This window comes from Ornithodoros turicata, chromosome 6 (genome assembly GCF_037126465.1).
Source record: "Ornithodoros turicata isolate Travis chromosome 6, ASM3712646v1, whole genome shotgun sequence".
Lineage (NCBI taxonomy): Eukaryota > Metazoa > Arthropoda > Arachnida > Ixodida > Argasidae > Ornithodoros > Ornithodoros turicata.
The window spans coordinates 58,303,377-58,326,781 of NC_088206.1; the positions used below are offsets into that span (position 1 = coordinate 58,303,377).

Sequence of the window (23,405 nt, forward strand, 5' to 3'; positions counted from 1 at the left end):
CACTTAACCTTAAGATTTCAGAGCATTTGTCAAGAATGCTCGCTAAAGTTTTGCCAAAAAAGCAAGACAGATACTAAACAGTGAAATGCAAAGTGATACAAATTTAATTCGTGATGTACTTGATGAGTACCTGAAGTACTTTGCCTAGTACTTTGTACTTTACTTGAAGTACATTTGGAATTGAGTACTTTGTACTGTACTTGAAGTACTAATGACACCAGGTACTTGGTACTTTACTTTAAGTATAATTTTGAGGTACTTTGCCCATCACTGCCACGAACAACTCGCAGAGTAGAGAAATGAGGTCATTGAGCTGGTTAATCCACATTTGCGTTCCGGCTGTTGCACGAGAACTTCGTCGCGCGCGTTCCTATAGCAGCCGCTTCGTGTGCAGAACGCTTAGGGAAACGGGAGCATTTTGTCGTAATTGTGATGCATCCACTAGGATAGAGTTACATTACGCATGCCACCATACACGAATTTAATACCAATGTGCCAGAACGCAACTTCTGTCACAGGTTTGTATACCTGGTACAGGATTCAGTACATGTATATCATCTGTTTGAGGAAGGGATCCCGAGTACGATTTTCATCTTGGTGTCCCGTGGGAGTGTGACACCCATGGCTACTGGATTTTGGGCTGTTTTTGTCATTTCTGGCAGGTATCTTGCGGGGGTGTCGCAATATTTTCTTTTTTTTTGGGGGGGGGGGGTGCGGGTAAAATCTTTGGTTTAACGCTTTGAGCAGCATGCTTGTGCTGAAGTAACTTGACACTGTTACACATAGAACTTAAAATCAAAGCGATGGTGTATTGATGATGTAGAAGTCAGTGTTGTTCAAGACGTCAGTGGTGGTCAATACACACTGCAGACTAGACGCCGACTTTCTTTTCAGTTCCCACAAGTGTAGCATATAGCGAATGGCATGCAGGACAAGAAATAAGAAATTAAGCGTCACTAACACGTCGCTATTACGTTAAGCTAATTAATTAACAATGAGTGATTAATGCGTTAGAGTTTCTCCTGCGCCCAAATTGCAGGCGCCACAATCAGGACGCATTTGACAAAATTGTAAACGACATTATAGGGACGCGTATCCGGGTTTGGACTATAAACATTACATTAAGAATCCGCTCATTTCATTTTCCGATACCAGTGCAAGGGGGAATGCTTCATTTCAAACCGACTCATATGAGTATGAAATCTTGCATCTATTGAACACCGTAAACCATCAAGTGCCACACTGACAACATTTTTCTTTTGCAGTCTTTCAATCGTTGACAATAGGCAATCCTCCATAGGCAAACATTTACAGATGCTCACGTGAATTCATTAATACCCTAGCTACACGGCAAACTTAATGCATTAAACGGAATGGCGCAAACCGCAAGGAGCTTCACCACGGTGTCGAAATGTGTCCGTCTTCTGCCCTTCTGAGAGGCAAAAATAACAAAGACGGTTAAGAGCATCAACTGCTTACTATATACATTAAAAACAAGACTATCGTGCAGTAGGCTGCAATTCTTGAGGTTTGGGGACCTGTTACAAGTGGTGAAGCAATTATCAAAAACCAAGTCACATGGTACAAGAGAAAAGGGTAAGGGTGAAGAGAACTACAAACGCAATACAAATATCAACAAAAATGAAAAACAAAACGCAATCAATAGGAGGTGGCTAGACAAGGTCAGACAGACATACAGACGAGTCGGAGTTGTACGTGGAGGAAACCAATCACCATCACATGAATAGGCACAGCAGCGACTATCCTTGACTTTGCTGACCAAGAGCGAGGGAGGCTCCGCCCCCAAATGGCGCGCCAATAGGAGGACTCGGGAGGCGGAGCGCTGCGGCCTCTGCTCTTGCCTAATAGATGGCGCATCGGTAGCGCTCGGATCGGGATATGTGAGCCGCTGTCGTCTGCTTCTTCCGGTAGAGCTACGACCTTGAAGCCTCTGCTCTCGCGTAAGAGATGGCGCTACATTGGCGCTCGGTAAGGGCACGTGTGGTCGTCCCAACTTTGAGCCTCGACCTTGAGACTGGCCGGTAACCTAAATTCCGATGACGCGGCGATTGCAAACCATAGTGCGTAGTTTTGACGATTATGCTTCATGGATGTATTATTTTGGCCAGTTCGACGTTTATGAAAACGGAAAGAAATGAAATAAATCATTTAAAATAATTGTACTGTGTGCTTCTCTTTTTTTTCTTTTTGTAAGTAGTTACGCAAGTGTACTGCGTAGTTTTGACGATTATGCTTCATGGATGTGTCATTACATTACCAAATTTTTGGCCAGTTCGACGTTTCGCTCCGCTCTTCATTTAAAATAATTGTACTGTGTTTTTCTTTCTTTTTTTTTCTTTTTGTAAGTAGTTACGCAAGTGTACTGCGTAGTTTTGACGATTATGCTTCATGGATGTGTCATTACATTACCAAATTTTTGGCCAGTTCGACGTTTCGCTCCGCTCTTCATTTAAAATAATTGTACTGTGTTTTTCTTTCTTTTTTTTCTTTTTGTAAGTAGTTACGCAAGTGTACTGCGTAGTTTTGACGATTATGCTTCATGGATGTGTCATTACATTACCAAATTTTTGGCCAGTTCGACGTTTCGCTCCGCTCTTCATTTAAAATAATTGTACTGTGTTTTTCTTTCTTTTTTTTTCTTTTTGTAAGTAGTTACGCAAGTGTACTGCGTAGTTTTGACGATTATGCTTCATGGATGTGTCATTACATTACCAAATTTTTGGCCAGTTCGACGTTTCGCTCCGCTCTTCATTTAAAATAATTGTACTGTGTTTTTCTTTCTTTTTTTTCTTTTTGTAAGTAGTTACGCAAGTGCACTGCGTAGTTTTGACGATTATGCTTCATGGATGTGTCATTACATTACCAAATTTTTGGCCAGTTCGACGTTTCGCTCCGCTCTTCATTTAAAATAATTGTACTGTGTTTTTCTTTCTTTTTTTTTTCTTTGTGTAAGTAGTTACGCAAGTATACTGCGTAGTTTTGACGATTATGCTTCATGGATGTGCCATTACATTACCAAATTTTTGGCCAGTTCGACGTTTCGCTCCGCTCTTATGCGTGAACATTGTCTCAGCTCATGAAAAAGGAAAGAAATGTTGCTGCTTTTGTTCTACTCCTCACACTGAAATAAATCATTTAAAATAATTGTACTGTGTGCTTCTTTTTTTTTTTCTTTTTGTAAGTAGTTACGCAAGTGTACTGCGTAGTTTTGACGATTATGCTTCATGGATGTGTCATTACATTACCAAATTTTTGGCCAGTTCGACGTTTCGCTCCGCTCTTATGCGTGAATATTGTCTCAGCTCATGAAAAAGGAAAGAAACGTTGCTGCTTTTGTTCTACTCCTCACACTGAAATAAATCATTTAAAATAATTGTACTGTGTGTGCCTCTCTTTCTTTTTTGCTATTTATTTGCATTAACTGCTAAACCTGCGTAAGTTGTTACGGAAGTATGCAAAAAGTAAAGAAATGTTGCTGCTTGTTCTACTCCTCGTACAGAAATAAATAATTTGAAATAATTGTACTGTGTCTGTTTCTTTTTCTTCTTTCTTTTTTGTAAGTAGTTACGTCTCCGGACGAAATGTTCCCGGACGAAATGTCCCCGGACAAATGGTCCCCGGACGAAATGTCCCCGGACAAAACGTCCCCGAAAATGTCCCCGGACAAAATGTCCCCAGATGCCGTCCGGTTGCACAGCCGTTGGTACCTCAAATGTGACAAATGTTTTTCATGCTATCATGTGCAGGGGTGATTGATTTAAATCAGCCAGATTTAAATCACCGATTTCAATCGCGATTTAAGTCATGAATATTAATCAAGATTTAAATCACCTCCCTTATGTTATGTTTGAATTCGAATAGTAAATTAAAACTGGAGACGCTGGGGAAGATGAGACTGAGCCTGGAAATGAACCATAGCCTGAAATATATTATACTTCAGTGACTTTTAGCGCAAACAGCGTCACGTGACCCCTTCAGTGGCTCTCCGGCACATTGGCAAACAATTTGGTTACACATGGCGGGTGGTCATTCCACGAGCGTAGAACTTTTCCAGTTATTTCTTTTTCCTATTACTATTCGGTGTAATTCATAATATATAGTTTTCAAATAGGTCTCCATTTGCATTAGCTAGTAACTGTTAGCCGCACTGTTAGAAGTCTAGACGCCCTTCTTTGTATGTGCTCAAAAAGTGATTTCGCTACTACGATGTGGCACACGGAAGCCATGAGATGAAGATCTGTCTTAGAAGACAAAAATCAACTCAGTGATTTAATCAATATTCATCATATTTAAATGAAAAAAATCTGAATAATTTGATTTTTTAATCCGCCGAACAAGAACGCAGTTGAGGACTGGTAGACGGCTGAGTGACGGCAGCTGGGGACATTTTGTCCGGGGCCTTTTTCGGGGGACATTTTGTCCGGGGACGTTTCGTCCGGGGACATTTTGTCCGGGGACATTTCGTCCGGGGACATTTTGTCCTACACACGTAATATCGACATACACCACGTCTTATCCAATGTGGATCATTAAGGGTGTAAAGTGGGGTGTTGAAACAGGTGTTTTCCGTCGAATGCACCTTTTTTACACCTATTTGAATTGCGAGTATGGTGTTAAAAATGGTGTTTTATTTCGTGAGAGAAAAATTATGCTGGTTTCACAGCTCCGCTCAGCAAGTAATCACATTATAGACGATAACCTGAGTTAAAAACACAGTATTTGACATGGAGGGATGTTAGAAATTTAGCTTATACCTTTGACTCGTTGCAAACGTGGGTGTTAATTGCAAAAACACATTCCCGCCACCGTTACAAACGTTTCCCGCCCCACCACATGTAACGAACGTGCCCCAACAAATTTTATTTCAGTATATGATACGTCCGACACGCCAATATAGGCTACTGAGGGTGCCCCAGGTCTCTCTATGCCTCTGCACTCACGTTGGTCCCACAGTGTTAACAAGCTAACGAGGCGTGCCTGCGACGCATTGCACTCAGGTTTAGGTTCTACGATGGAACCACGGCTGGAAGTCTACCGCGTTCGCGGTGCTCCTTGCCATAGAAGCAAGAACGTCGAACTGTATGTCTCGGCCAGTGGTGTCGGTATGCTGCCGCGGAAGCTCCCATTACACTATTTGCGAGGGAATATTTGCTAGCAAATAATTCCATCACAAAAGGTGTTTTCAATAGAATACTCCCATTTTAAGGGAGTTTTTATTTTTAAACACCCATTATAACAGTGTTTTATTAGGAATACACTTAACTAAAGGGTGCATTAGAAAACACCCATCATTTGAGTGTAAAGGCAACACCAAAAAGGTGTGCGCCATGGGACAAGCCATTTACACCAAAAAAGTGTAAAAAGTTTACTGTGTAGGAGGTGAAGTTACTGTCATTCCATTTAATGCATTAAGTTTATCGTACGTTTGGTTTGGATATCACTGACCCATATTCTACGTGAACTGAGTGACTCTCCAGCATGTGAAGTACGTAGAAACCCAACCGGACCCACCCTTGGAGTAAGATTTCTTCCCCTTTCTCCGCTAGCTGGAAGGTCGGTTCGATGTGACGTTCGATGATCGGGGAATGATTTCCATGGAAGACATCAGTAGTATAATTAGAAGTCCTATAGCGAAGAGTTTTGTCTAATCCAAGAGAAGCCTATTCTAATCCAGTTCTAAGCCAAAATCCAGTTCTAATCCAACACAAGCCAATTCTAAGCCATCTGATTGGCCGCCGTTAGCTAGGCCCACTTCACGTTGATTGGCCCATGCTAAGCCTACTGATCGTTGATTCGTTGACCATAGCTCCGTTCCTTTATGCTAATTAGTTGGCTTGGCCCCGCCCACTTCACGTTGATTGGCCCATGCTAAGCCTACTGATCATTGATTGGTTGACCGTAGCTCCGCCCCTTTATGCTAATTAGTTCGCTCCGCCCAATCACGCTGATTGGTGGATGCTGATTGCTTAGCGCAGCTCCACCCCTTTATGCTAATTAACCTGCTCTGGTGATAGGTCCATTCTAAGCCTCTGATCACTCTCCACATTTTCCAGAATTTCTAAGCCCTCTGATTGGTCGTCCCCAATCTAAGCCTACAGATTGGCCCGTTCGAAGCCCACTGATTGGCTGATTAAAGGGGCCGTAAACAGGTACAAAAGGTGCACATTTCTTTGTGTTATATTATTGGAACTTACGCAGTGAAAACTCCTTGCAATTACTAACGCTCAAAAACAAAAGGCGCTTGCATACGGATTAAATATTCACGGCACTCTTTCGCATTTTAGCTCCGCCCTGCGCTCTAACTTTACGTCCCATTTTGACGTAGCGCTTTCCCCACCAATTACGATTGAGTGTTCCACGTATGATTTTATTTGAAATCCGGAATTGGACTAGATGAACGTGAATCCTCTTCTATTCAAGATGTAAACAGTTGCAGCCTTAAACTGAGAAAGAAATGCGTTTAATTTAGGTATCGTACGCGCACTACGTTTTCTGGGCAGTAGCATGCAGCACACCATGAGCGCGAATGAATATCCGGGACTACAGTTCCGGAATCTTAGGTAGGTGCGCGATGGAACATCTTCGTCATCTTCGAATGGTTCCGACAACTGGGCTGCCGTACTTTGGTTTGAGCCACGCGGCATCGCGTCACCAGCTTGCGTGGTAGAGTGGATAGCGTGCTGGCCATGTCACGCCGTGACTGGGAGGAACCCGGGTTCGAATCGTGTCATGTGATAGCAGCCCAGCTGTTGACGTTTGCGCCAGCCGGAGATGTTGAAGATGTCATGACGTTGAATTTTGGAACCACGGAGCGCAATACATCGTTTCACACAAACAAACTGAGTGCTCCGACTCACAGCTGACAATGAAGTATGTTTATTGGCTGGTAATTTGAAACGTCATGTGTGCAGCAGGCCCCCCGACTGGACGGCAAAACGCTACGTAGACATGTGACGTATGCGTTGTGGAGAGAGGCTCGCTAGTTACTCATCTTTGAAAGCAGTTATACGGGTCAATGAGCTGGCACGAGCCGAACGAAATGTATATTTGGGTATTATGAGCTGCGTTCTTTCATGGGGTATCATTATTTCAGAAATGTTTGGTGGCCTGTTTACATCTATTCTTACCTACGTTGCTGGAATCGTTCGGAAGAGCAGAGAGATAAATTTTACTTTGTCAAGACGGCAGGCGTTATCGTCAATCTGTGAGATGAGCAAAATATAAGCCGAATGTGATAAAAGCGCAGATGTCGATAGCTGGCTAGCAATGAAAGTTTTATGCGGACCTATAATAACGTTTTTTTTTAATGCCATCCCCCTCCTCCTCTGCCATATGAATATTTATTAGGTATTTGTGCCCTGTGTCCTACGCTACAACATCCTGGTCAGGATGCCGTTCATTAGTCAGGCGGACACTGCAAGGTAGACATAGCTAGATTATCAGACACTCGCTATTGTGTAACCCTATAGGGAAAAAAGTAAACAATATTCTAGTAGAGAAAATTGTTTTAATGGCTAAAGCTATCGGCACCCTCTGAATCATGGCTACTTCATTTCGACAGGCTTTCAGGATGCTTTCAGAAGTGGAAGTTTGATGTGCAAAAGTTGAAGTCAAGTATTGAAAACGGGTCGAACTGGGATATACAGGGTGACCATCAGCTTACGAACTCAATCTTTATCTTCTACCGCGTCTAAGAATAAGCCGTCTAAACTCTAAAAGTCTTATTGGAGAAAAAGTCGGCCTACTATGTGGAACAATAATATTGCATATTAAGCCCGCACCTTCATATCTGTCCGCTAAAATCACATTATTTGGCAACAACTGCTCTATAGGTATGTACGACTGCTTCTCTACATTTAAGACGTTTACCTTTTTTCTTTTCTTTCGTTTTCGTTCTTTTTTCTTTTTTTGCACGGAGGCCGTTGGATTTACGATACAAATGTTTACAATATTTTTTTTTATTCTGATAATCCTACATCGCCATACGGCATTACAATAGGATGGAGGTCAGTCATTGTAAGGTATTGTTGTTATTCAAAAGAAACTGGTAACACAACACATATACAACATTATTCAGCATCACTCCTGCACAGTTGTTTATCAAATAAGTCGACACTAGGCTGCTCAACTATAGAGCTAGACAAGTGGTTCCACTGTTTTACTGTCCAAAGAAAAAAGAAAAAGCGTCTGTCCTCGTATTATATTCACATCTTTTGAGCATGATCAATTCTAGTCTACCTGTATGTTGGTGTCTGCAAATATTTTGAAGGGGTAAAAATGGTTTGGTCATGATAAATGGTGTACAAAAAATTTTGGACGAAGGTTTCTTCTACGTGTTGACAGTAAAGGCCATTCCAACGTATTGCACGAATGGAAATTGCTGCTATAGCCAAAGTGAAACGAACAATGGACGGGTGTATTATCTTTTCGAACCAAAGCTCAAAAAGTTGAATATTTCCAGCTTAATCGTCGCACCTTTACCGGAAATGATAGAGCCAGCTGGAACATTCTACTTCCGGCCTGCTCTCCCGTATTAGGGCGATATTGATGCCTTCTTTGTGTACCTTTCCATTTCCTTTCGCATCAAGGACGTATCTCTGGGAGCGCGGAAATCGTCGCTTACCCACTACTCGAGGAAAGGCTTTCCGCAAAGGACTCAGGGTTTTTTGCCAGCCTACATCTGCTTCCGCAAGGGTGCCACTAACTCGGTGAGAAAATACACACTTCAAATTCGGCGTCAGATGCAACTCAGATACGGCTCACCTGGTGCGGCACACATGTGCACTATCAGTTCGGCAACACTCTGCAACCTACACTCTTTAAAATGAACTTCTCCGCATAGCACGCTCCTAGCCAATTATCATCTCGAATGATATCGTTATCTACGCTGGTTCAAAACAGGACGCGTACGCCTTTTTTGTGAAAAAAGAAGGCCTACGCCTCCCGTTTTCAGCAAATAAGGGCAGATAACGATATCATTCGAAATGATAGTTGGCTAGGAGCGTCCTACGCGGTGAAGTTCATTTTTAAGAGTGTATATATGCGATCTAAACACAGACCTTCACGTTGTTAGAAGCTCCTACGCTCCTACACTCTTAAAAATGAACTTCACCGCATAGCACGCTCCTAGCCAACCATCATCTCGAATGATATCGTTATCAGCCATGATTTGTTGAAAACGGGAGGCGCACGCCTTTCTTGTGACAATTATGAACAGCATAAGTGTCACAAAAAAGGCGTACGCCTCCCGTTTTCGACAAATCGGGCCAGATAACGATATCATTCGAGATGGTGGTTGGCTACTGGCGTGCTATGCGGTGAAGTTCATTTTTAAGAGTGTAGAACAGAACTTCACCGCATAGCACGTTGTCCGCCAACAATTGTCACGAATGATAGGGTTACCGCTTCTGATTCGGAGAGCGAGGAGGGTCGTACACCTTTTTGTAGCAATTAGGATATATGATCCTTGCTTCAAAAAAGGCGTACGCCCCTCTCTCTCTCGCAAAACCGGAAGCGATAATCCATTCGTGGGAGTGGTTGGCGCACAACGTGCTATGCGGTGAAGTTCTGTCCTGAGAGTGTAGCCTACTTCTAGCCTAGCCTAGCCTGCCTACTTCTGGATGCTGCACTCCAAAAAACAGAACTTCACGTAATAACAAGCTCAAGCCTACCCATTGACATTTTCCTCTCCCCTGGTTCATCGAAAACGCGAGGCATACGCCTCTTTGTGACATTTATGCACATTGGCGTCGGAAGGTCTGCGCCAGGGGGCGGCTGCCCCCATTGAGCACAGGTTGTTTGGGCGTCATCTGATGCATGCCTCTGCCTCTCTCTCTCTCTCCGTGAGATGGTTTTCTTTTTTTTTAGGAATTGCATGTTCTTTCTGGGTAATGAAAATCTCTAACCTGGCAGCTTATTCACTGATGTGGTCACTACCTCTCACATGAAGCACATTCCAAACCTAAATATGCCTATATCTGATAATCACATAGTAGGGGTAAAACTGTTTTAGCATATATGCCAAGTCGTTCCGCACTGCAGTGCCGTCTAGCATGTAACTTAGCATATGTCGCTCAATTGTGGTTTTCTTTTCCTGTTTTCATTGTACGGAAGTTGTTCACGTACCAATCCTTCATCCCCTCAGCTTGCCCCTTCTCTGGCGAAAGACTTTACGTTAGTTGTCACAAAAGGGCATATGTTCCGCGTTTGTCTAAAGCGTTTGAAACAGTACGTTCCGTGCAATGGTTGGCCCGTCACCGCACAGCCCACCCTGTGCTACCCATTACATATTATTTGAGGATAGAACGAAGCGCACGCCTTTTTGTGGTAACCATTAAGATATATCCAAACTCGACACAAAAAGGCGCACATGCACTTCCTGTTTTCAACAATTCGGGAAGGAGAACTCCCTACGTCATCCTGAATGAATGACAGTTGGCTTCAGTCTGAACACTTCACCGCATAGCGCGCTCTGCGCCAACCATTGCCACGAATGATAAGGTTGCATGCCTTCCGATTCGAGTAGAGAGGGAGGCGTACGCCTTTTTGCGTCAATCATCATGTATCCCGCACTTCACCGCATAGCACGCTCTTAGCCAACCATAATCTCGAATGGTATCGCTATCTGCCTTGATTTGTTGAAAACGGGAGGCGTACGCCTTTTTGTGACAATTATGAACAGCATAAGTGTCCCAAAAAAGGCGTACGCCTCCCGTTTCCTGCAAATCAGGGCAGATAACGATATCACTCGAGATGACGGTTGGCTCGGAGCGTGCTATGCGGTGAAGTTCATTTTTAAGAGTGTAGATCGTTCCTTGAGCGCGGAAGAACACTTTCGCTTCCTTGTTTCTTTTTTACTTCACACTATATGTTTCGAAGTCGTCGGCTAGTAAAATGTGGATTGGCAGCAGGCTACCCCTCCACCCCGTGCTCTGCTTGGATTCTGGAACCCGTGCACTGCACACGCCATGGAAGTAGGCAGCACTATGTATCAGCTGTTGCACACCAAGGAGCAGAATCAGACACTGTACAGCACAAAGGGGACCTATATGGACCTATCCTCAATGATTGGTTCCGAACAGCGTATCAAGGATAGATGTCGACGCAAAAACGTTCAGAGGAGGATTTTAATGAGAAGTGGAAACAATTATAAACAAAATATTGGCAGTACTAACACCCGTACGACGCCCATGGACGCCCAGCGCATTTGCAACATGTCGGATGAGTCACGTGCGTTTTCGATGTTTTAAATGATGCACCGATGCACAGTTACAATGTTACAATCGAAAGGCCCGGACAAGACACCGTGCGCCATCTGTTGGTGTAATATACGAGTTCGCTTCATGCACCTTCGAGGGGAAGAACATGTGTGTGGCGCTCTAAAACGTTGCGTGGTATGGCGTATGGCAGCGCCATCTAGTCGAGGCGGCGTTGGTTATAGGCGCCACCTATATTAGGCAGGCGCTCCAAGGCTTCCGCGCGAGTTCAAACAAGCGTCGAAAGCATGTTGCATGTTCGAAAGGGCTGCCTTTCGGTTATGCACTCTTAAAAATGAGTTTCACCGCATAGCACGCTCCTACCCAGCCATCATCTCGAATGATATTATCTGCCCTGGTTTGTTGAAAACGGGAGGCGTACGCCTTTTTTGTGACACTTATGCTGGTCATAATTGTCACAAAAAAGGCGTACGCCCCCCGTTTTCAGCGAATCAGGTCAGATAACGAAATCATTCGAAATAATGGTTGGCTAGGAGCGTGCTATGCGGTGAAGTTCATTTTTAAGAGTATGGAGGAAGGAAACACAGGAGCGGCCGTTTCGAACAGATTTCCGTGGGACCCCTCTGGCGGTCGCTCGTGCCAAAACCGCCATTGCTTCCTGTTCATCACGCAATCCTCTTTAAAGTTTCGGTTTCGCAACGCTTTGTTGCTCGCGTTGCTTTCCGTGCTTTTATGACTTTCCAAAGTCATTTACTCCTAAAATGTGAGCACCATTGCCGAAACAACGTTATGTTAACGTGTGCTTACCACGGCTGCCGTTCAACGGAAAGCAGGCAAAGCAGCTCTGTCACGGTAATAACGTTTCATTCGTAAGTAAGTACTCGATCGGTTGTTTCGTGCCCGTGTGTGTGTCATCTTGAATCATTGGTTTGCGAGCTGGCGCTGCCCTACAGCTGCAAGTTCATTCGATTTCCTCCATTTGTCGTACAAGTTTGACTAATGGCAATCTCTACCACTTCAGCAACGAACATACAAACTTGGCCACACGTCGCTGCCACGAATGATGTTTCTAGTCCTCCGTGCTTGTCCTGCAGACCGTAATTGGTGTTGTAATAGAAGATTAAACCAGGCTATCGGGAGGTTGCCCACGGACTATCTTTCGTTGCAACTTTCGTCGGAAAGTTATCGGCCTCCTCATCCTCTAGCACAACGTGACATCCTATCGGCTAACCTCATAAAGAGAGTTCGCTGAATAGCGTAAGCAATCAGGACTCTAACGGAACAATTTTCGTCTCGATCACTCTTTTTCTTCTTCTTTTAGAAAATCAAAGGAAACCTCGCATTGACGTCACGTACGGCGGCAAAGCTACAAGTTTTCTTTGGCGGGGGGAGAGTAAGGATTGTGGGAGATTGGAAGACCTCTGCACGAACCCCACCACCACCTACACATAGCCTAGTAAAAAGTATATAAATATCAATTTCAATTCGCACTATATTTGGATAAATTTGTAATTCGCATACTAGTTTATTGTTTATTTAATACTCTGCGACGCATCTTTCCATAAGGTCAAAAACTTGCTTTCGTTATACGGATGGAGAAGCGAAATGAAGGAAGGCAGACCCCTAGCGTCATAAGTCAAGTTTGGTCGCAGGGTCTTCATCTTGAAGCCTGCTAGACTGAGAAGGTAATTTGTAACGTACACGTCATCCGCTGGAACATAGGGTACATAATAAGCAGCTCTCAAGAGCGGCCCTATCATAATTCTGCGGAAGAAGATACATATGCCGGTGCAAAACGCGTGTATCTCGTGTATTTGGAGGGTGAAGACGACGTCACAGTGCTTGCCGGATCGCTTCCCCGGTCTGCACTGGTTGTAGAACTCGGATAGCACCTTCCGCTTTATAGGAAGACAATACATGGAGTCATCTGAACGCGCGTACTCTTGTAGGAATGACACGGCCTGCTTCGGGTAGAAGAACACGTCGTCGTCCAGCTTTGCGATCAGCTTTGCTTGCGAGCAATGCCTAGAGACCCACTGCATTCCGAGGACGAACTTGTAGGTCAAATTGAAGTAGTGTTCCTCGTATTGCAGCTGGACTATGTCGCCGTATTTCCCGCCTTCTTGCAAAAGGTGCTGCTGCAATGTGCTGTTGTTCCGGAGCGCGACGAAGTACACGGCCTCCCAATGGAAGCGCCGTTTCAGGTTTTCATGCAGCGATGTTTTCCGATACAGGTCTCTGCGTTTCCTGTTGACGAGAATTGGACAAAGTAATCAAAAACGCAACTTACATCACTGGCGGGTCCAGCACAAAGTGCAAGAGATGCAGTCATACAGTCAGTGGTGTAGCACGGAAGGCGGGATTGGGGGGAGGGGGGCTCGAGCCCACCCTACCTACCACGCCCCCCCCCCCAATTTGGGGGAGACCCCCTAAAATTTATGAGAATTGCGCAATATTTCGTCAAAAGCATGTAAATACACCCCCTTGCGGAGCCCCCCACCACCCCCCAAGGACGAAATTCTGGGTCAACCACTGACAAGATGTATGTATCTAAACTGGTAGCGAAAACAAGCGAAAATACCAGATCAGACCCATCGGCAAAGCTACGAGCATGAGGCGCGAGCGATCCTGGGTGTTGGTAGTAGAGGTACGATTGCAAATTGAAAAACTTTACAATATGAGCATGGCTTGTGCGTGTACTAATGGGTTATTCATAATTTCAATGTAGGAAAAACTTTCTGTTGCCCCACTGGTGCACATATACGAAATCATCTACCACCCGAGTACATTTCCGTGTCCTGCTCTGCCCCCTTTGCGCATGTGTCACAGTGGGCGTGTTTATCCGTGCATCTCTGTATCCTTGCCGTGTGTCCGTGAATTGTAATACGGAGTTCGTACAGTTTTTGGGTTAAACAGGAAGCGACGTTCACATCTGTACACTCTTAAAAATGACGCCTGGTGTACACCTTTTCTGTGACAATTATGAACAGCATAAGTCACAAAAAAAGGCGTACGCCTTTTCAACAAATCGGGGCAGATAACGGTATCATTCGAGATGATGGTTGGTTAGGAACGTGCTGTGTGGTGAAGTTCATTTTTAAGAGTGTGGACCAGACCAGACGTGTGAACAGATGAATACCATGCATCCCCTGTTGCTGGCCCCGCGAAAAAAAAAATTTCGTCATGAGACGAGCGGCCATGATAGCGTGAGTGTTAGCAGGAATCAGCTGTGCACCAACGACGCTATGTTTTGTTGCAATGTACCTATAATGGCCACTCATTGAATAAGTGCAAACGTCTGATCACTACGTGTACGTATACGCTGTGCAAGTGCGTCTCTGCGCAGTGAGAGGGAAGAGGGAGGGCGCCGCCGTAGCCAATGGGGCTTTCCGAGTGGAGTAACAGGGAGAGGAGGTATGCGCAGAACGCTCGGTTACTTGCCGAGCGTATAGCTCTAGGTGGGAAATTGACCTTAAAGGAGCAGTCTAGAGGCCCACAACTTTGTTTCTGTTTTTGGTCAGTATGAAATGTTAGGCGGCCGAAAACAGTTTTCCCACAATTAGTGCAACCGTAGCGAAATTGGGACGCCTGCAATAGCTCCCCGAACCTCCCGTGCGCGAAACACCCTCCTTCGCCTTCACGATAGGCACGTGATGAGCGCCACCACGCGCGTCACTATGTGACGCAAGTGGAAAGGACGCTCCTCATTGGACCTGGGATCACATGATCGAGGTGAGCAACATCGCGCAGGCCGGAGCGTCTGCTACAGCTTCGGAGACGCCATGCGTTCTCCGGCTACGTGATGTCCGAAACGGCGGGTTTGAAGGCTGTCCACGACACAACCACGATTTTTTGGGACCGCAGATACCACGGGAAGAACGGGTGGTGCAGCCCGAAATTAACTGCTCTTGTACAGCGAAAACCCCGTGCTTCCCGACAGTGTGCAGCCTGTCCGACCGTTTTCACCGCGCAGTTGGTTCAGTGGCTAACAGTTGGCGCCACAATACCGCCGCCATCGCTTGCTTTCTGCTACTGTGAATTCTGAGATTGCACAGAAGCCACGGATATATTACTCTTGTGAACGTAATCTTATTTTCTCAGGCTACATATAGGCTTTGTTGTTGTTTTTTTTTATAGAAAACGTGATATAAATCATATAAAGAATAGAAGTCAACAAGAACAGCTCGCAATGTTCGTAGCAGACGGTTTTTCCTACGAACGAATGAGGGGCTCTCTACCACCAACGTCACAGTAGAGTGGCTGTGGTCTGCAGTTGGAGCGCTCCGGGCTGTCACCGCGGCAGCGATTTTCCAAATTAATTGCACCGTGGTGAAACAACTTTGGACAGAAATATTTTGTGGGAATGCTTTTCACATACTGCTTTACAAGATGACAGCAGTTTTTGACCATGTTAGATGCCACTTTAATGGTCCTTTAAGTGATTGATTGATTGATTGATTATGTGTTTAATGGCACAAAGGCAACAAAGGCCATAGAGCGCCAAAACTATGCTGAGTGTGTCGGAGACGATTATGGGAAAGATGATGTGAGAGAGAGTGTGGTAGTTAAAACCTATCTACAGGTATGAGCGATGAGCGATGATTGATTGACCAGGATAAGAGAGAGGGGGATGACGATAGCAAGCGAGCATGGCAGTTAAAAGCTATCTACAAGTGTGACAATGAGATATTTACATGAGGAGTTCGGTGATAATGGATAAAAGCGAAGCAATGGTTATCATCTACATCTGACTAAGAAACCCACACGTGGTCAAAAATTTGATTACGTTATCAAACGGCACAAGAGGGGTGTCACCCAGTAGAAGGTCCTTTAAGTGAACCTTCCTAATTTATGTGTGGTCATCACGATGCCCTTCTGTTTGGATCTGTGATGACTATGTATTTCGAATTGATATGTTTAATTAAACCTGATATGATTCATTTTTCTGTGTTCTCGTCTGGTGTTGTTGCGTATGGGATATCGTGGATTCTCATCTGAGAACTATCACTTTTTTATATGTGATCATGCTTATTTCGTGTAATGGGTATGGATTTCACACGTGCACTCACACACCTTTGGGAATGATTGGTGTGACGGGCGCTTAGAGTCTGGCACGAGGGTCACAAAGGTTAGGCGTTGGGATTTCGTTCCCGTGAGCGTTCGCACGAGGGTCAGGTTAGGTGTTCTGATATATTTCATTGGCATGAGAGTTCGAGAAAGGGGAACTAACACCTGTGCATGCGCAATAGAGCGGAGATGAGTCTCTCTTGAACCGCCAGATTCATACATATGGCCCACGCGCCGCTGCGCGCTGCCTTCCCAAGCAAGCAGGCATCAAGCACAGACCTTGACGGCAGAGAAATACGGCCGCTCCGTTCGAGTGTACCTCCTCACTCTCCACCAATTAGCTGCGCCCGTTTCCTCGCTGCGCTGTGCTCTTTAGTAAATCTAAATACGCCTCCGGGCCTCGAGAACACATAGAGCAGAGGCGGGCTGGGACCGGGCCTGAAAATTAGGCCCGTGCAGTGCTCTAGTTCGCATACTGAAACCGTGAGGACATCCATTCAACAGTCGAGAGCAAACAGTCTATGGAACACTTGCGGTGTAAGCTACAAATGTAGTCGTAGAAAAACTCACCTGTGCGAAGCATCCGTGTGGAAGAAGAACAACGTATGAACTCGATCAGCTGAGCAAGACGCCGTAACGTTTCGACCCATCAGTGCTGCTGGAATGGTGACATTCTCAACCGGAAATGGAGTTTCATCGGTGTCACGCAGTTCAGGGATGCTGGGTGTCTCCCAAATTTCACTGAAGGAAGTTGTGTAGATACCGTAAACAATGGCGGCACTGGACAACAGGATGAACACACAGGGCAGCCCGCATCTTCTTGAATCCTTCGAGAACAGATAAGACGTTCAGAACAGAATGCGCCATACATATTCACCCTTTCACTGTTTACAAGCAGAAAGCACAACCGGAAGTTCTCTATGGCTCCCAGGATCAGTGGCTACATGTGACACCACGCCATGTCACTCATTTCAGTTAAATCCTTTCACTGTTTACAAATAGCACGGTCTCTCAATACTCTCTCTGGTCTTGGAAACTCCGGCGGAATACAATGGGGCGACTTGTTAAGGGTCCGGGGGCGTCGCGCGGGGGCGCTAATGCTGATTGGGAGGCAGGAGGCGCCGTCCTCCGTTGGCAGACGACGGAGCCATACACACTTCACCACATAGCACTCTCCTCGCCAACCGTCATTCCGAATGATATCATTTTGTGTCCTTATTTGCTGAAAACGGGAGGAGACCCCTATCTAAGAACACATTATGCTTGTCCCATGTAGGCTCCTCCCCCTGTTTTGAACGAATCATGACAGAGAATGATATTCGGTATGGTGGTTGGCTAAGAGCGTGCTATATGGTGAAGTTCTGTTTTAACAGTGTAGGGCTACATGTGTTCAGTGGCCAACTGGAATGTGAATCCGACAGCATCGACAGTTCCTTTGCCTTTTCGTTGATTCGTAATTGCGTACCAGCATTGCCGAAGACATGCTGTGTAACTGGTTGCGACGTAGGGAAACTGACTTTTTCGTTTTCTATCTGGCCCCGTGCAATCCCATGTGTGTGGACCGAAAGTTCGGTTCCCCGAACACGAGGGTGTGCGTCATGCATTTCGACGCCGCGGACATAATTTGCTGTTACATGCACAAAGGCAATCACTCAGCTGTGCTGTGATTATCCAAAATGGTATTATGCCCTGACTGATCCAAGATCACCCGCCTAGTGTGGCGTCCGGTACTAATCATCGATTATAGCAGGCTAGGAAATTTCAGGGGGGGAAGAGCACTATAGTCATAAGAGAGCAACAGTTTTCAAGGGAGAAGTATGGGGAATTAATAATAAGGATATCTAACGAACTATTGCATAAACAAAAAGCACCTGTTGCGGTATACGTACCACAAGGCATAGTGCGTGCAGTCCGAACACGGTTGTGTTTTGAACACAGACACAGAAAAATGAAAGTATATCACCTCTAGCAGTAGCACAACTGTTCTAGTGCGCTACTGTTGTTGTTTTAAAGCACAAGAAACTACAAAAGCTATACACTACTAAAACCAAATATGACTAGGTTAGTTAATTTTCGAACAATGTTAGTGAATTATCGATTGCACAATTAGATCACAGTCAAACTAGGCTAGTCAACTAATTTCGTCTCCAACACACTCTTTAAAAAAAGGGTGGAGCAGTTATACCTTTATAGGAGGTAATAGTTGTCGCATATGTTGTGCCTAAAAGGTTGCAAAGTTCCACCTCCTACCTACGAATATGGATACTGCTCCCCACTCTCCATCTCAAAATAAAGTTGTTTTGTTACCGCTTTTGATTCGGTGAGCGAGGGGGGAGTACGTCTTTTTGTAGCAATTCGAATGTATGATAATTGCTTTTACCACCCTTTTACACCCTTTATCAGATGCTATATGTTGACCTAGGTGGTAACTATATAGAAGTTACCACTTTTTCACACCCTATTTTCTTGGTTCCCCTGCATAATGATTGCGCGACACCAATGCAGCACAGGTTAGCACTTTTTTTTTTACCGCGAAGGTACCATTTCGCACCCACTGTACCGGTCTTGTAGCGCAACCACCCCACTATCACCGAGAGCCGCGTCTCAAGACTGCACCTTCTTTTTAATTATGTATTTAGTTCTTCTCAAATGAAGGTCTCCTGCATTAGCATCGCGTTCATGCACGTCTATTCACGCTTTACGTCTGTTCTGAAGTAGCCTATACAACCTCTCAACTAAAGCTTACCTCGTCGACGATGACCTTAGGCTTTACTTTCTTGGAGGACATCATGGTACCATACAAAGGCAACGTTCTTTCTGCCTGCTTCCACCTGACGGTGATATCACGCGAACGCGCTTGTGAACGTGCTGATGTTCTTCTTCTTCTTCGTCCCACGGAGAATGGCCATTAGCCACAAGGGAGATCGGCCAGGGCTATGAGGATGTCCAACTGCACTTTGACTTGACGGTGACGGTTCATTCACCGAACGGCAGTACCTGCTTCTTCAAAAAATTGAAAATGGTAGCAAGGGCAGTCCCGTAGTGGTATCAGGGGCGGATCCAGACCCTCGGTTTGGGGAGGGGGCGGTTTCTTATGTTCTTATGTTATTGTTGATTGCTGATGTGTTATGATCATAATTATTTCTGTAATTCCAGATGCCATCTTCCTCACAGTATTTATGGCAGTAGTTACGGTATTTAAATACTTATTTATATTTTGTATTTAAATACTCATATTGAAAAGTATTTATGAAGAATATTTAAATACCCCTTTCAGCAAAGTATTTTGTATTTATATTTAAATATTCAAAAAAATTATTTATGCCCATCCCTGGGCGAAACACGTAACACCATCCGTGAAAGATTTTATGGCCATAAATCAGATATTGTTAATAAACGTCAGTCACCTGTATCGCTACATTTTAATCTTCCGGGACATGATCTGCATACACATATACTTATCACCATTTTAGAATCCGGGTACGCTAATGACATCAAACGCAAAAATCGAGAATCCTTTTTCAATGGTAGAAGTGCAAGGGTGCAGGCGAGCTGGTACATTGTAAAACGACGATAAAAACCAGGGACACGGAACAGCAGTTGTCTTTTTCTGTTCCGTGTCTCTGGTTTTTATCGTCGTTTTACAATCCTTTTTCATTTCGAAATTTGCAACGTTACAGCCGCACGGCATCAACGTGTACGGCGGCCCATTACAGTCCTTTATACTATGAGTCTATTTATTGTATTATCACTTGTCTGCCATTTTTCACATCATACACGATGATACACAATCAGTAAGACACCAACTCCGCCTTACTTTCCCAGAGTCTGGAAGCTCTTAGCCATCAAGGTGCTGTGTGTCCTCAATCCTTCGCCCTTGAGCCCTAATTCCCCGTATGCATTCTAAAGCTCTTTGTGCCAACTGGCTGCTGTGCCTATTCATGTGATGTTCATTGGTTTCCTCCACGTACAACTCCGACTCGTCTGTATGTCTGTCTGACCTTGTCTAGCCACCTCCTATTGATTGCGTTTTGTTTTTCATTTTTGTTGATATTTTTATTGCGTTTGTAGTTCTCTTCACCCTTACCCTTTTCTCTTGTACCATGTGACTTGGTTTTTGATATATGCTTCACCACTTGTAACAGGTCCTCAAACCTCAAGAAGTGCAGCCTACTGCACGAAAGTCTTGTTTTTAATGTATATAGTAAACAGTTGATGCTCTTAACCGTCTTTGTTATTTTTGCCTCTCAGAAGGGCAGAAGACAGACACATTTCGACACCGTGGTGAAGCTCCTTGCGGTTTGCGCCATTCCGTTTAATGCATTAAGTTTGCCGTGTAGCTAGGGTATTAATGAGTTCACGTGAGCATCTGTAAATGTTTGCCTATGGAGGATTGCCTATTGTCACCGATTGAAAGACTGCAAAAGAAAAATGTTGTCAGTGTGGCACTTGATGGTTTACGGTGTTCAATAGATGCAAGATTTCATACCCATATGAGTCTGTTTGAAATGAAGCATTCCCCCTTGCACTGGTATCGGAAAATGAAATGAGCGGATTCTTAAGGTAATGTTTATAGTTCAAACCCGGATACGCGTCCCTATAATGTTGTTTACAATTTTGTCAAATGCGTCCTGATTGTGGCTCCTGCGCAGGAGAAACTCTAACGCATTAATCCCTCATTGTTTATTAATTAGCTTAACGTAATAGCGACGTCTTAGTGACGCTTAATTTGTTATTTCTTGTCCTACATGCCATTCGCTATATGCTACACTTGTGGGAACTGAAAAGAAAGTCGGCGTCTAGTCTGCAGTGTGTATTGACCACCACTGACGTCTTGAACAACACTGACTTGTCAGTACGTAGTAGCTATGTTTAGCCATGGCCCTTCCCCTTTGGACCTTGTAGATGAAGTATAGAGAAGGAGGAAGAAGACGAGTAGCATACTGCCACTATGGTAATCTATACAGGGTCTTGCACTATAAAAGACTACCCGTGCCGGCATGACGTGCTCGGCAATTACTTAATGCGGGGGGCACATTGTGCGGTCTACATACAAAGCTCATCAGGGCATTCAATCGTCATGGTAAATTTCGAAGTGATTGAGCACCACAGCGCGAAGTTATTAAGAAAAACGTGCAATTCCCGTAGTCGAAACAATCAAGATGGCAGTGTTGCGAAGGGCAGTTGACATGCTGCTCCCTAGGCGGCGACGTGTCGCAAATCCTGCCAGCTGGGCCAGCAGGATGGAACTGTGGTTTTCGTTTCGCTTTCGTGTAACTGTCATGCTTTGCTCCCGAGGTGAGCAAAGTGAGGAACGAAATCGCCGACGTAATTGGCAGACGACAACCAAAAGGGACATCGTCTGCTTATACTGAATGGCAGTGAAATAACATTGCGCGGAGATGTGTCTGCCTGCCAAAGGGAGACGTCGCCCTCTGGGGACTGCGTCACAACTGCGCTTCGCAACACCGCCATCTTGGCTGTTTTCACTATAGGAATCGCACATTCTGCGCTATAACTTTGCGTTCTGGTGTTTAATCACTTCGACATTTATCATGATTGAATGTCCTTATGAGTTTTACACGTAGGCAGCACAACGTGCGACATGCATTGAGTAACTGGCGCGAGTAGACTTTTATAGGGTAAGACCCTGTATTATACCACTCAGTGGCGGATCCGGGGGGGGGGGGGGCTGTTGGGCGATCGCCCCCCCCCAAAAAAAAAACACACGTCAGATTATACCTTGGATTTCCCTCTCTCCCCTCCCTCACTGCGAGCTCCGACAAAGAAACCGCCCCCTCCCCAAACCGAGGGTCTGGATCCGCCCCTGATACCACTACGGGACTGCCCTTGCTACCATTTTCAATTTTTTGAAGAAGAAGGTACTGCTATGGTGACCATAGTACTGCCGTTCGGTGAATGAACCGTCCAATCGCCCTGTGTGGCTGGTGGCCACTGTTCCTAGTGGTGGAAGAAGAAGAAGAAGAAGAATGAACCGTCACCGTCAAGTCAAAGTACAGTTGGACATCCTCATAGTTGGACATCCTCATCCCTTGTGGCTAATGGCCATTCTCCGTGGGACGAAGAAGAAGAAGAAGAAGAACATCAGCACGTTCACAAGCGCGTTCGCGTGATATCACCGTGGCTCACGGCCATTATCTCATTGGTACACTCTTAAAAATGAGCTTCACCTCATAGCACGCTCCTAGCCAACCATTATCTCGAATGATATCGTTATCTGCCCTGATTTGTTGAAAACGGGAGGCGTACGCCTTTTTGTGACACTTATGGTGTTCATAATTGTCACAAAAAGGCGTACGCCTCCCGTTTTCACCGAATCAGGGCAGATAACGATATCATTCGAGATAATGGTTGGCTAGGAGCGTGCTATGCGGTGAAGTTCATTTTTAACAGTGTAGAAGAAGAAGAAGAAGATATCACCGTCAGGTGGAAGCAGGCAGAAAGAACGACCTTGCAAAAATTTCCCTCTCCGGCCCTATCATTGACGCCCTTCCGCCCCTGCCCTCTATCACGCGGGCCAGGTATAGAAGGCTGCTGGAGCTGACCGCTCTCCGCTCACTGCCAGCCCGGTACGCCCATCTTTCCCACGCTTGGCAGGCTGACCGCTGCGTCTCCCGTCATGTAGAAGTCTTGCTGACTCGACTGCGCTGTCTAGCCCTTCCACTGAACTTTTACCTGCACCGCGCGGGTGTCAGCCGCTCTCCTGCGTGCGTCCACTGCGGTCAAGAGGAAACTGTGGAGCACTTTCTCCTGCACTGCCCCCTCTACGACCGCTCCCGCCTTAGCTACCTTGCCCAGCCGCTGGCTAGACAAGGGGTTCCCCTCTCCCTGGACGCCATCCTGTCATTTGGAGCCTCCCACACCGAAAAATGGCGGTTTGAAATAGCGTCGAGAGCCGCCGCCTTTCTGACCATCTGCGGCCGCTTCTGAAACATCTTGTACCTCCCGCTTCCTCCTTCCCCTCTGCTATGGCTTCCTTCTACTAACATGTCACCGTGAGCCTCTAGAGATTACTCCGCACCAAACCCTGGCCAATCGCCCTGTGTGGCTGGTGGCCACTGTTCCTAGTGGTGGAAGAAG

At 45.3% G+C, this 23,405-nt stretch overlaps 1 protein-coding gene across 1 annotated transcript; it reads right to left on the reverse strand.

The window, feature by feature from the left end:
• Window positions 1–12,755: 12,755 nt before the first annotated feature.
• Window positions 12,756–19,169, reverse strand: LOC135398107 (N-acetyllactosaminide beta-1,3-N-acetylglucosaminyltransferase 3-like). Its single transcript, XM_064629528.1, has 3 exons — window positions 19,051–19,169; window positions 16,875–17,131; window positions 12,756–13,484 (listed from the first exon to the last, which is right to left on the reverse strand). The coding sequence occupies exons 1-3, from the start codon at window positions 19,093–19,095 to the stop codon at window positions 12,770–12,772; spliced, it is 1,017 nt and encodes a 338-aa protein (XP_064485598.1). The 5' UTR covers window positions 19,096–19,169; the 3' UTR covers window positions 12,756–12,769.
• Window positions 19,170–23,405: the final 4,236 nt, after the last annotated feature.

Excerpts from the sequence above, each read along its gene's own strand:
- LOC135398107 (XM_064629528.1), bottom strand. The coding sequence starts at position 19,095 with ATGATGTCCTCCAAGAAAGTAAAGCCTAAGGTCATCGTCGACGAG. Across the intron at positions 17,132-19,050 it reads CTAAGGTCATCGTCGACGAG|GATTCAAGAAGATGCGGGCT; the intron begins GTAAGCTTTAGT and ends CTGTTCTCGAAG. Across the intron at positions 13,485-16,874 it reads CACACGGATGCTTCGCACAG|GAAACGCAGAGACCTGTATC; the intron begins GTGAGTTTTTCT and ends TCTCGTCAACAG.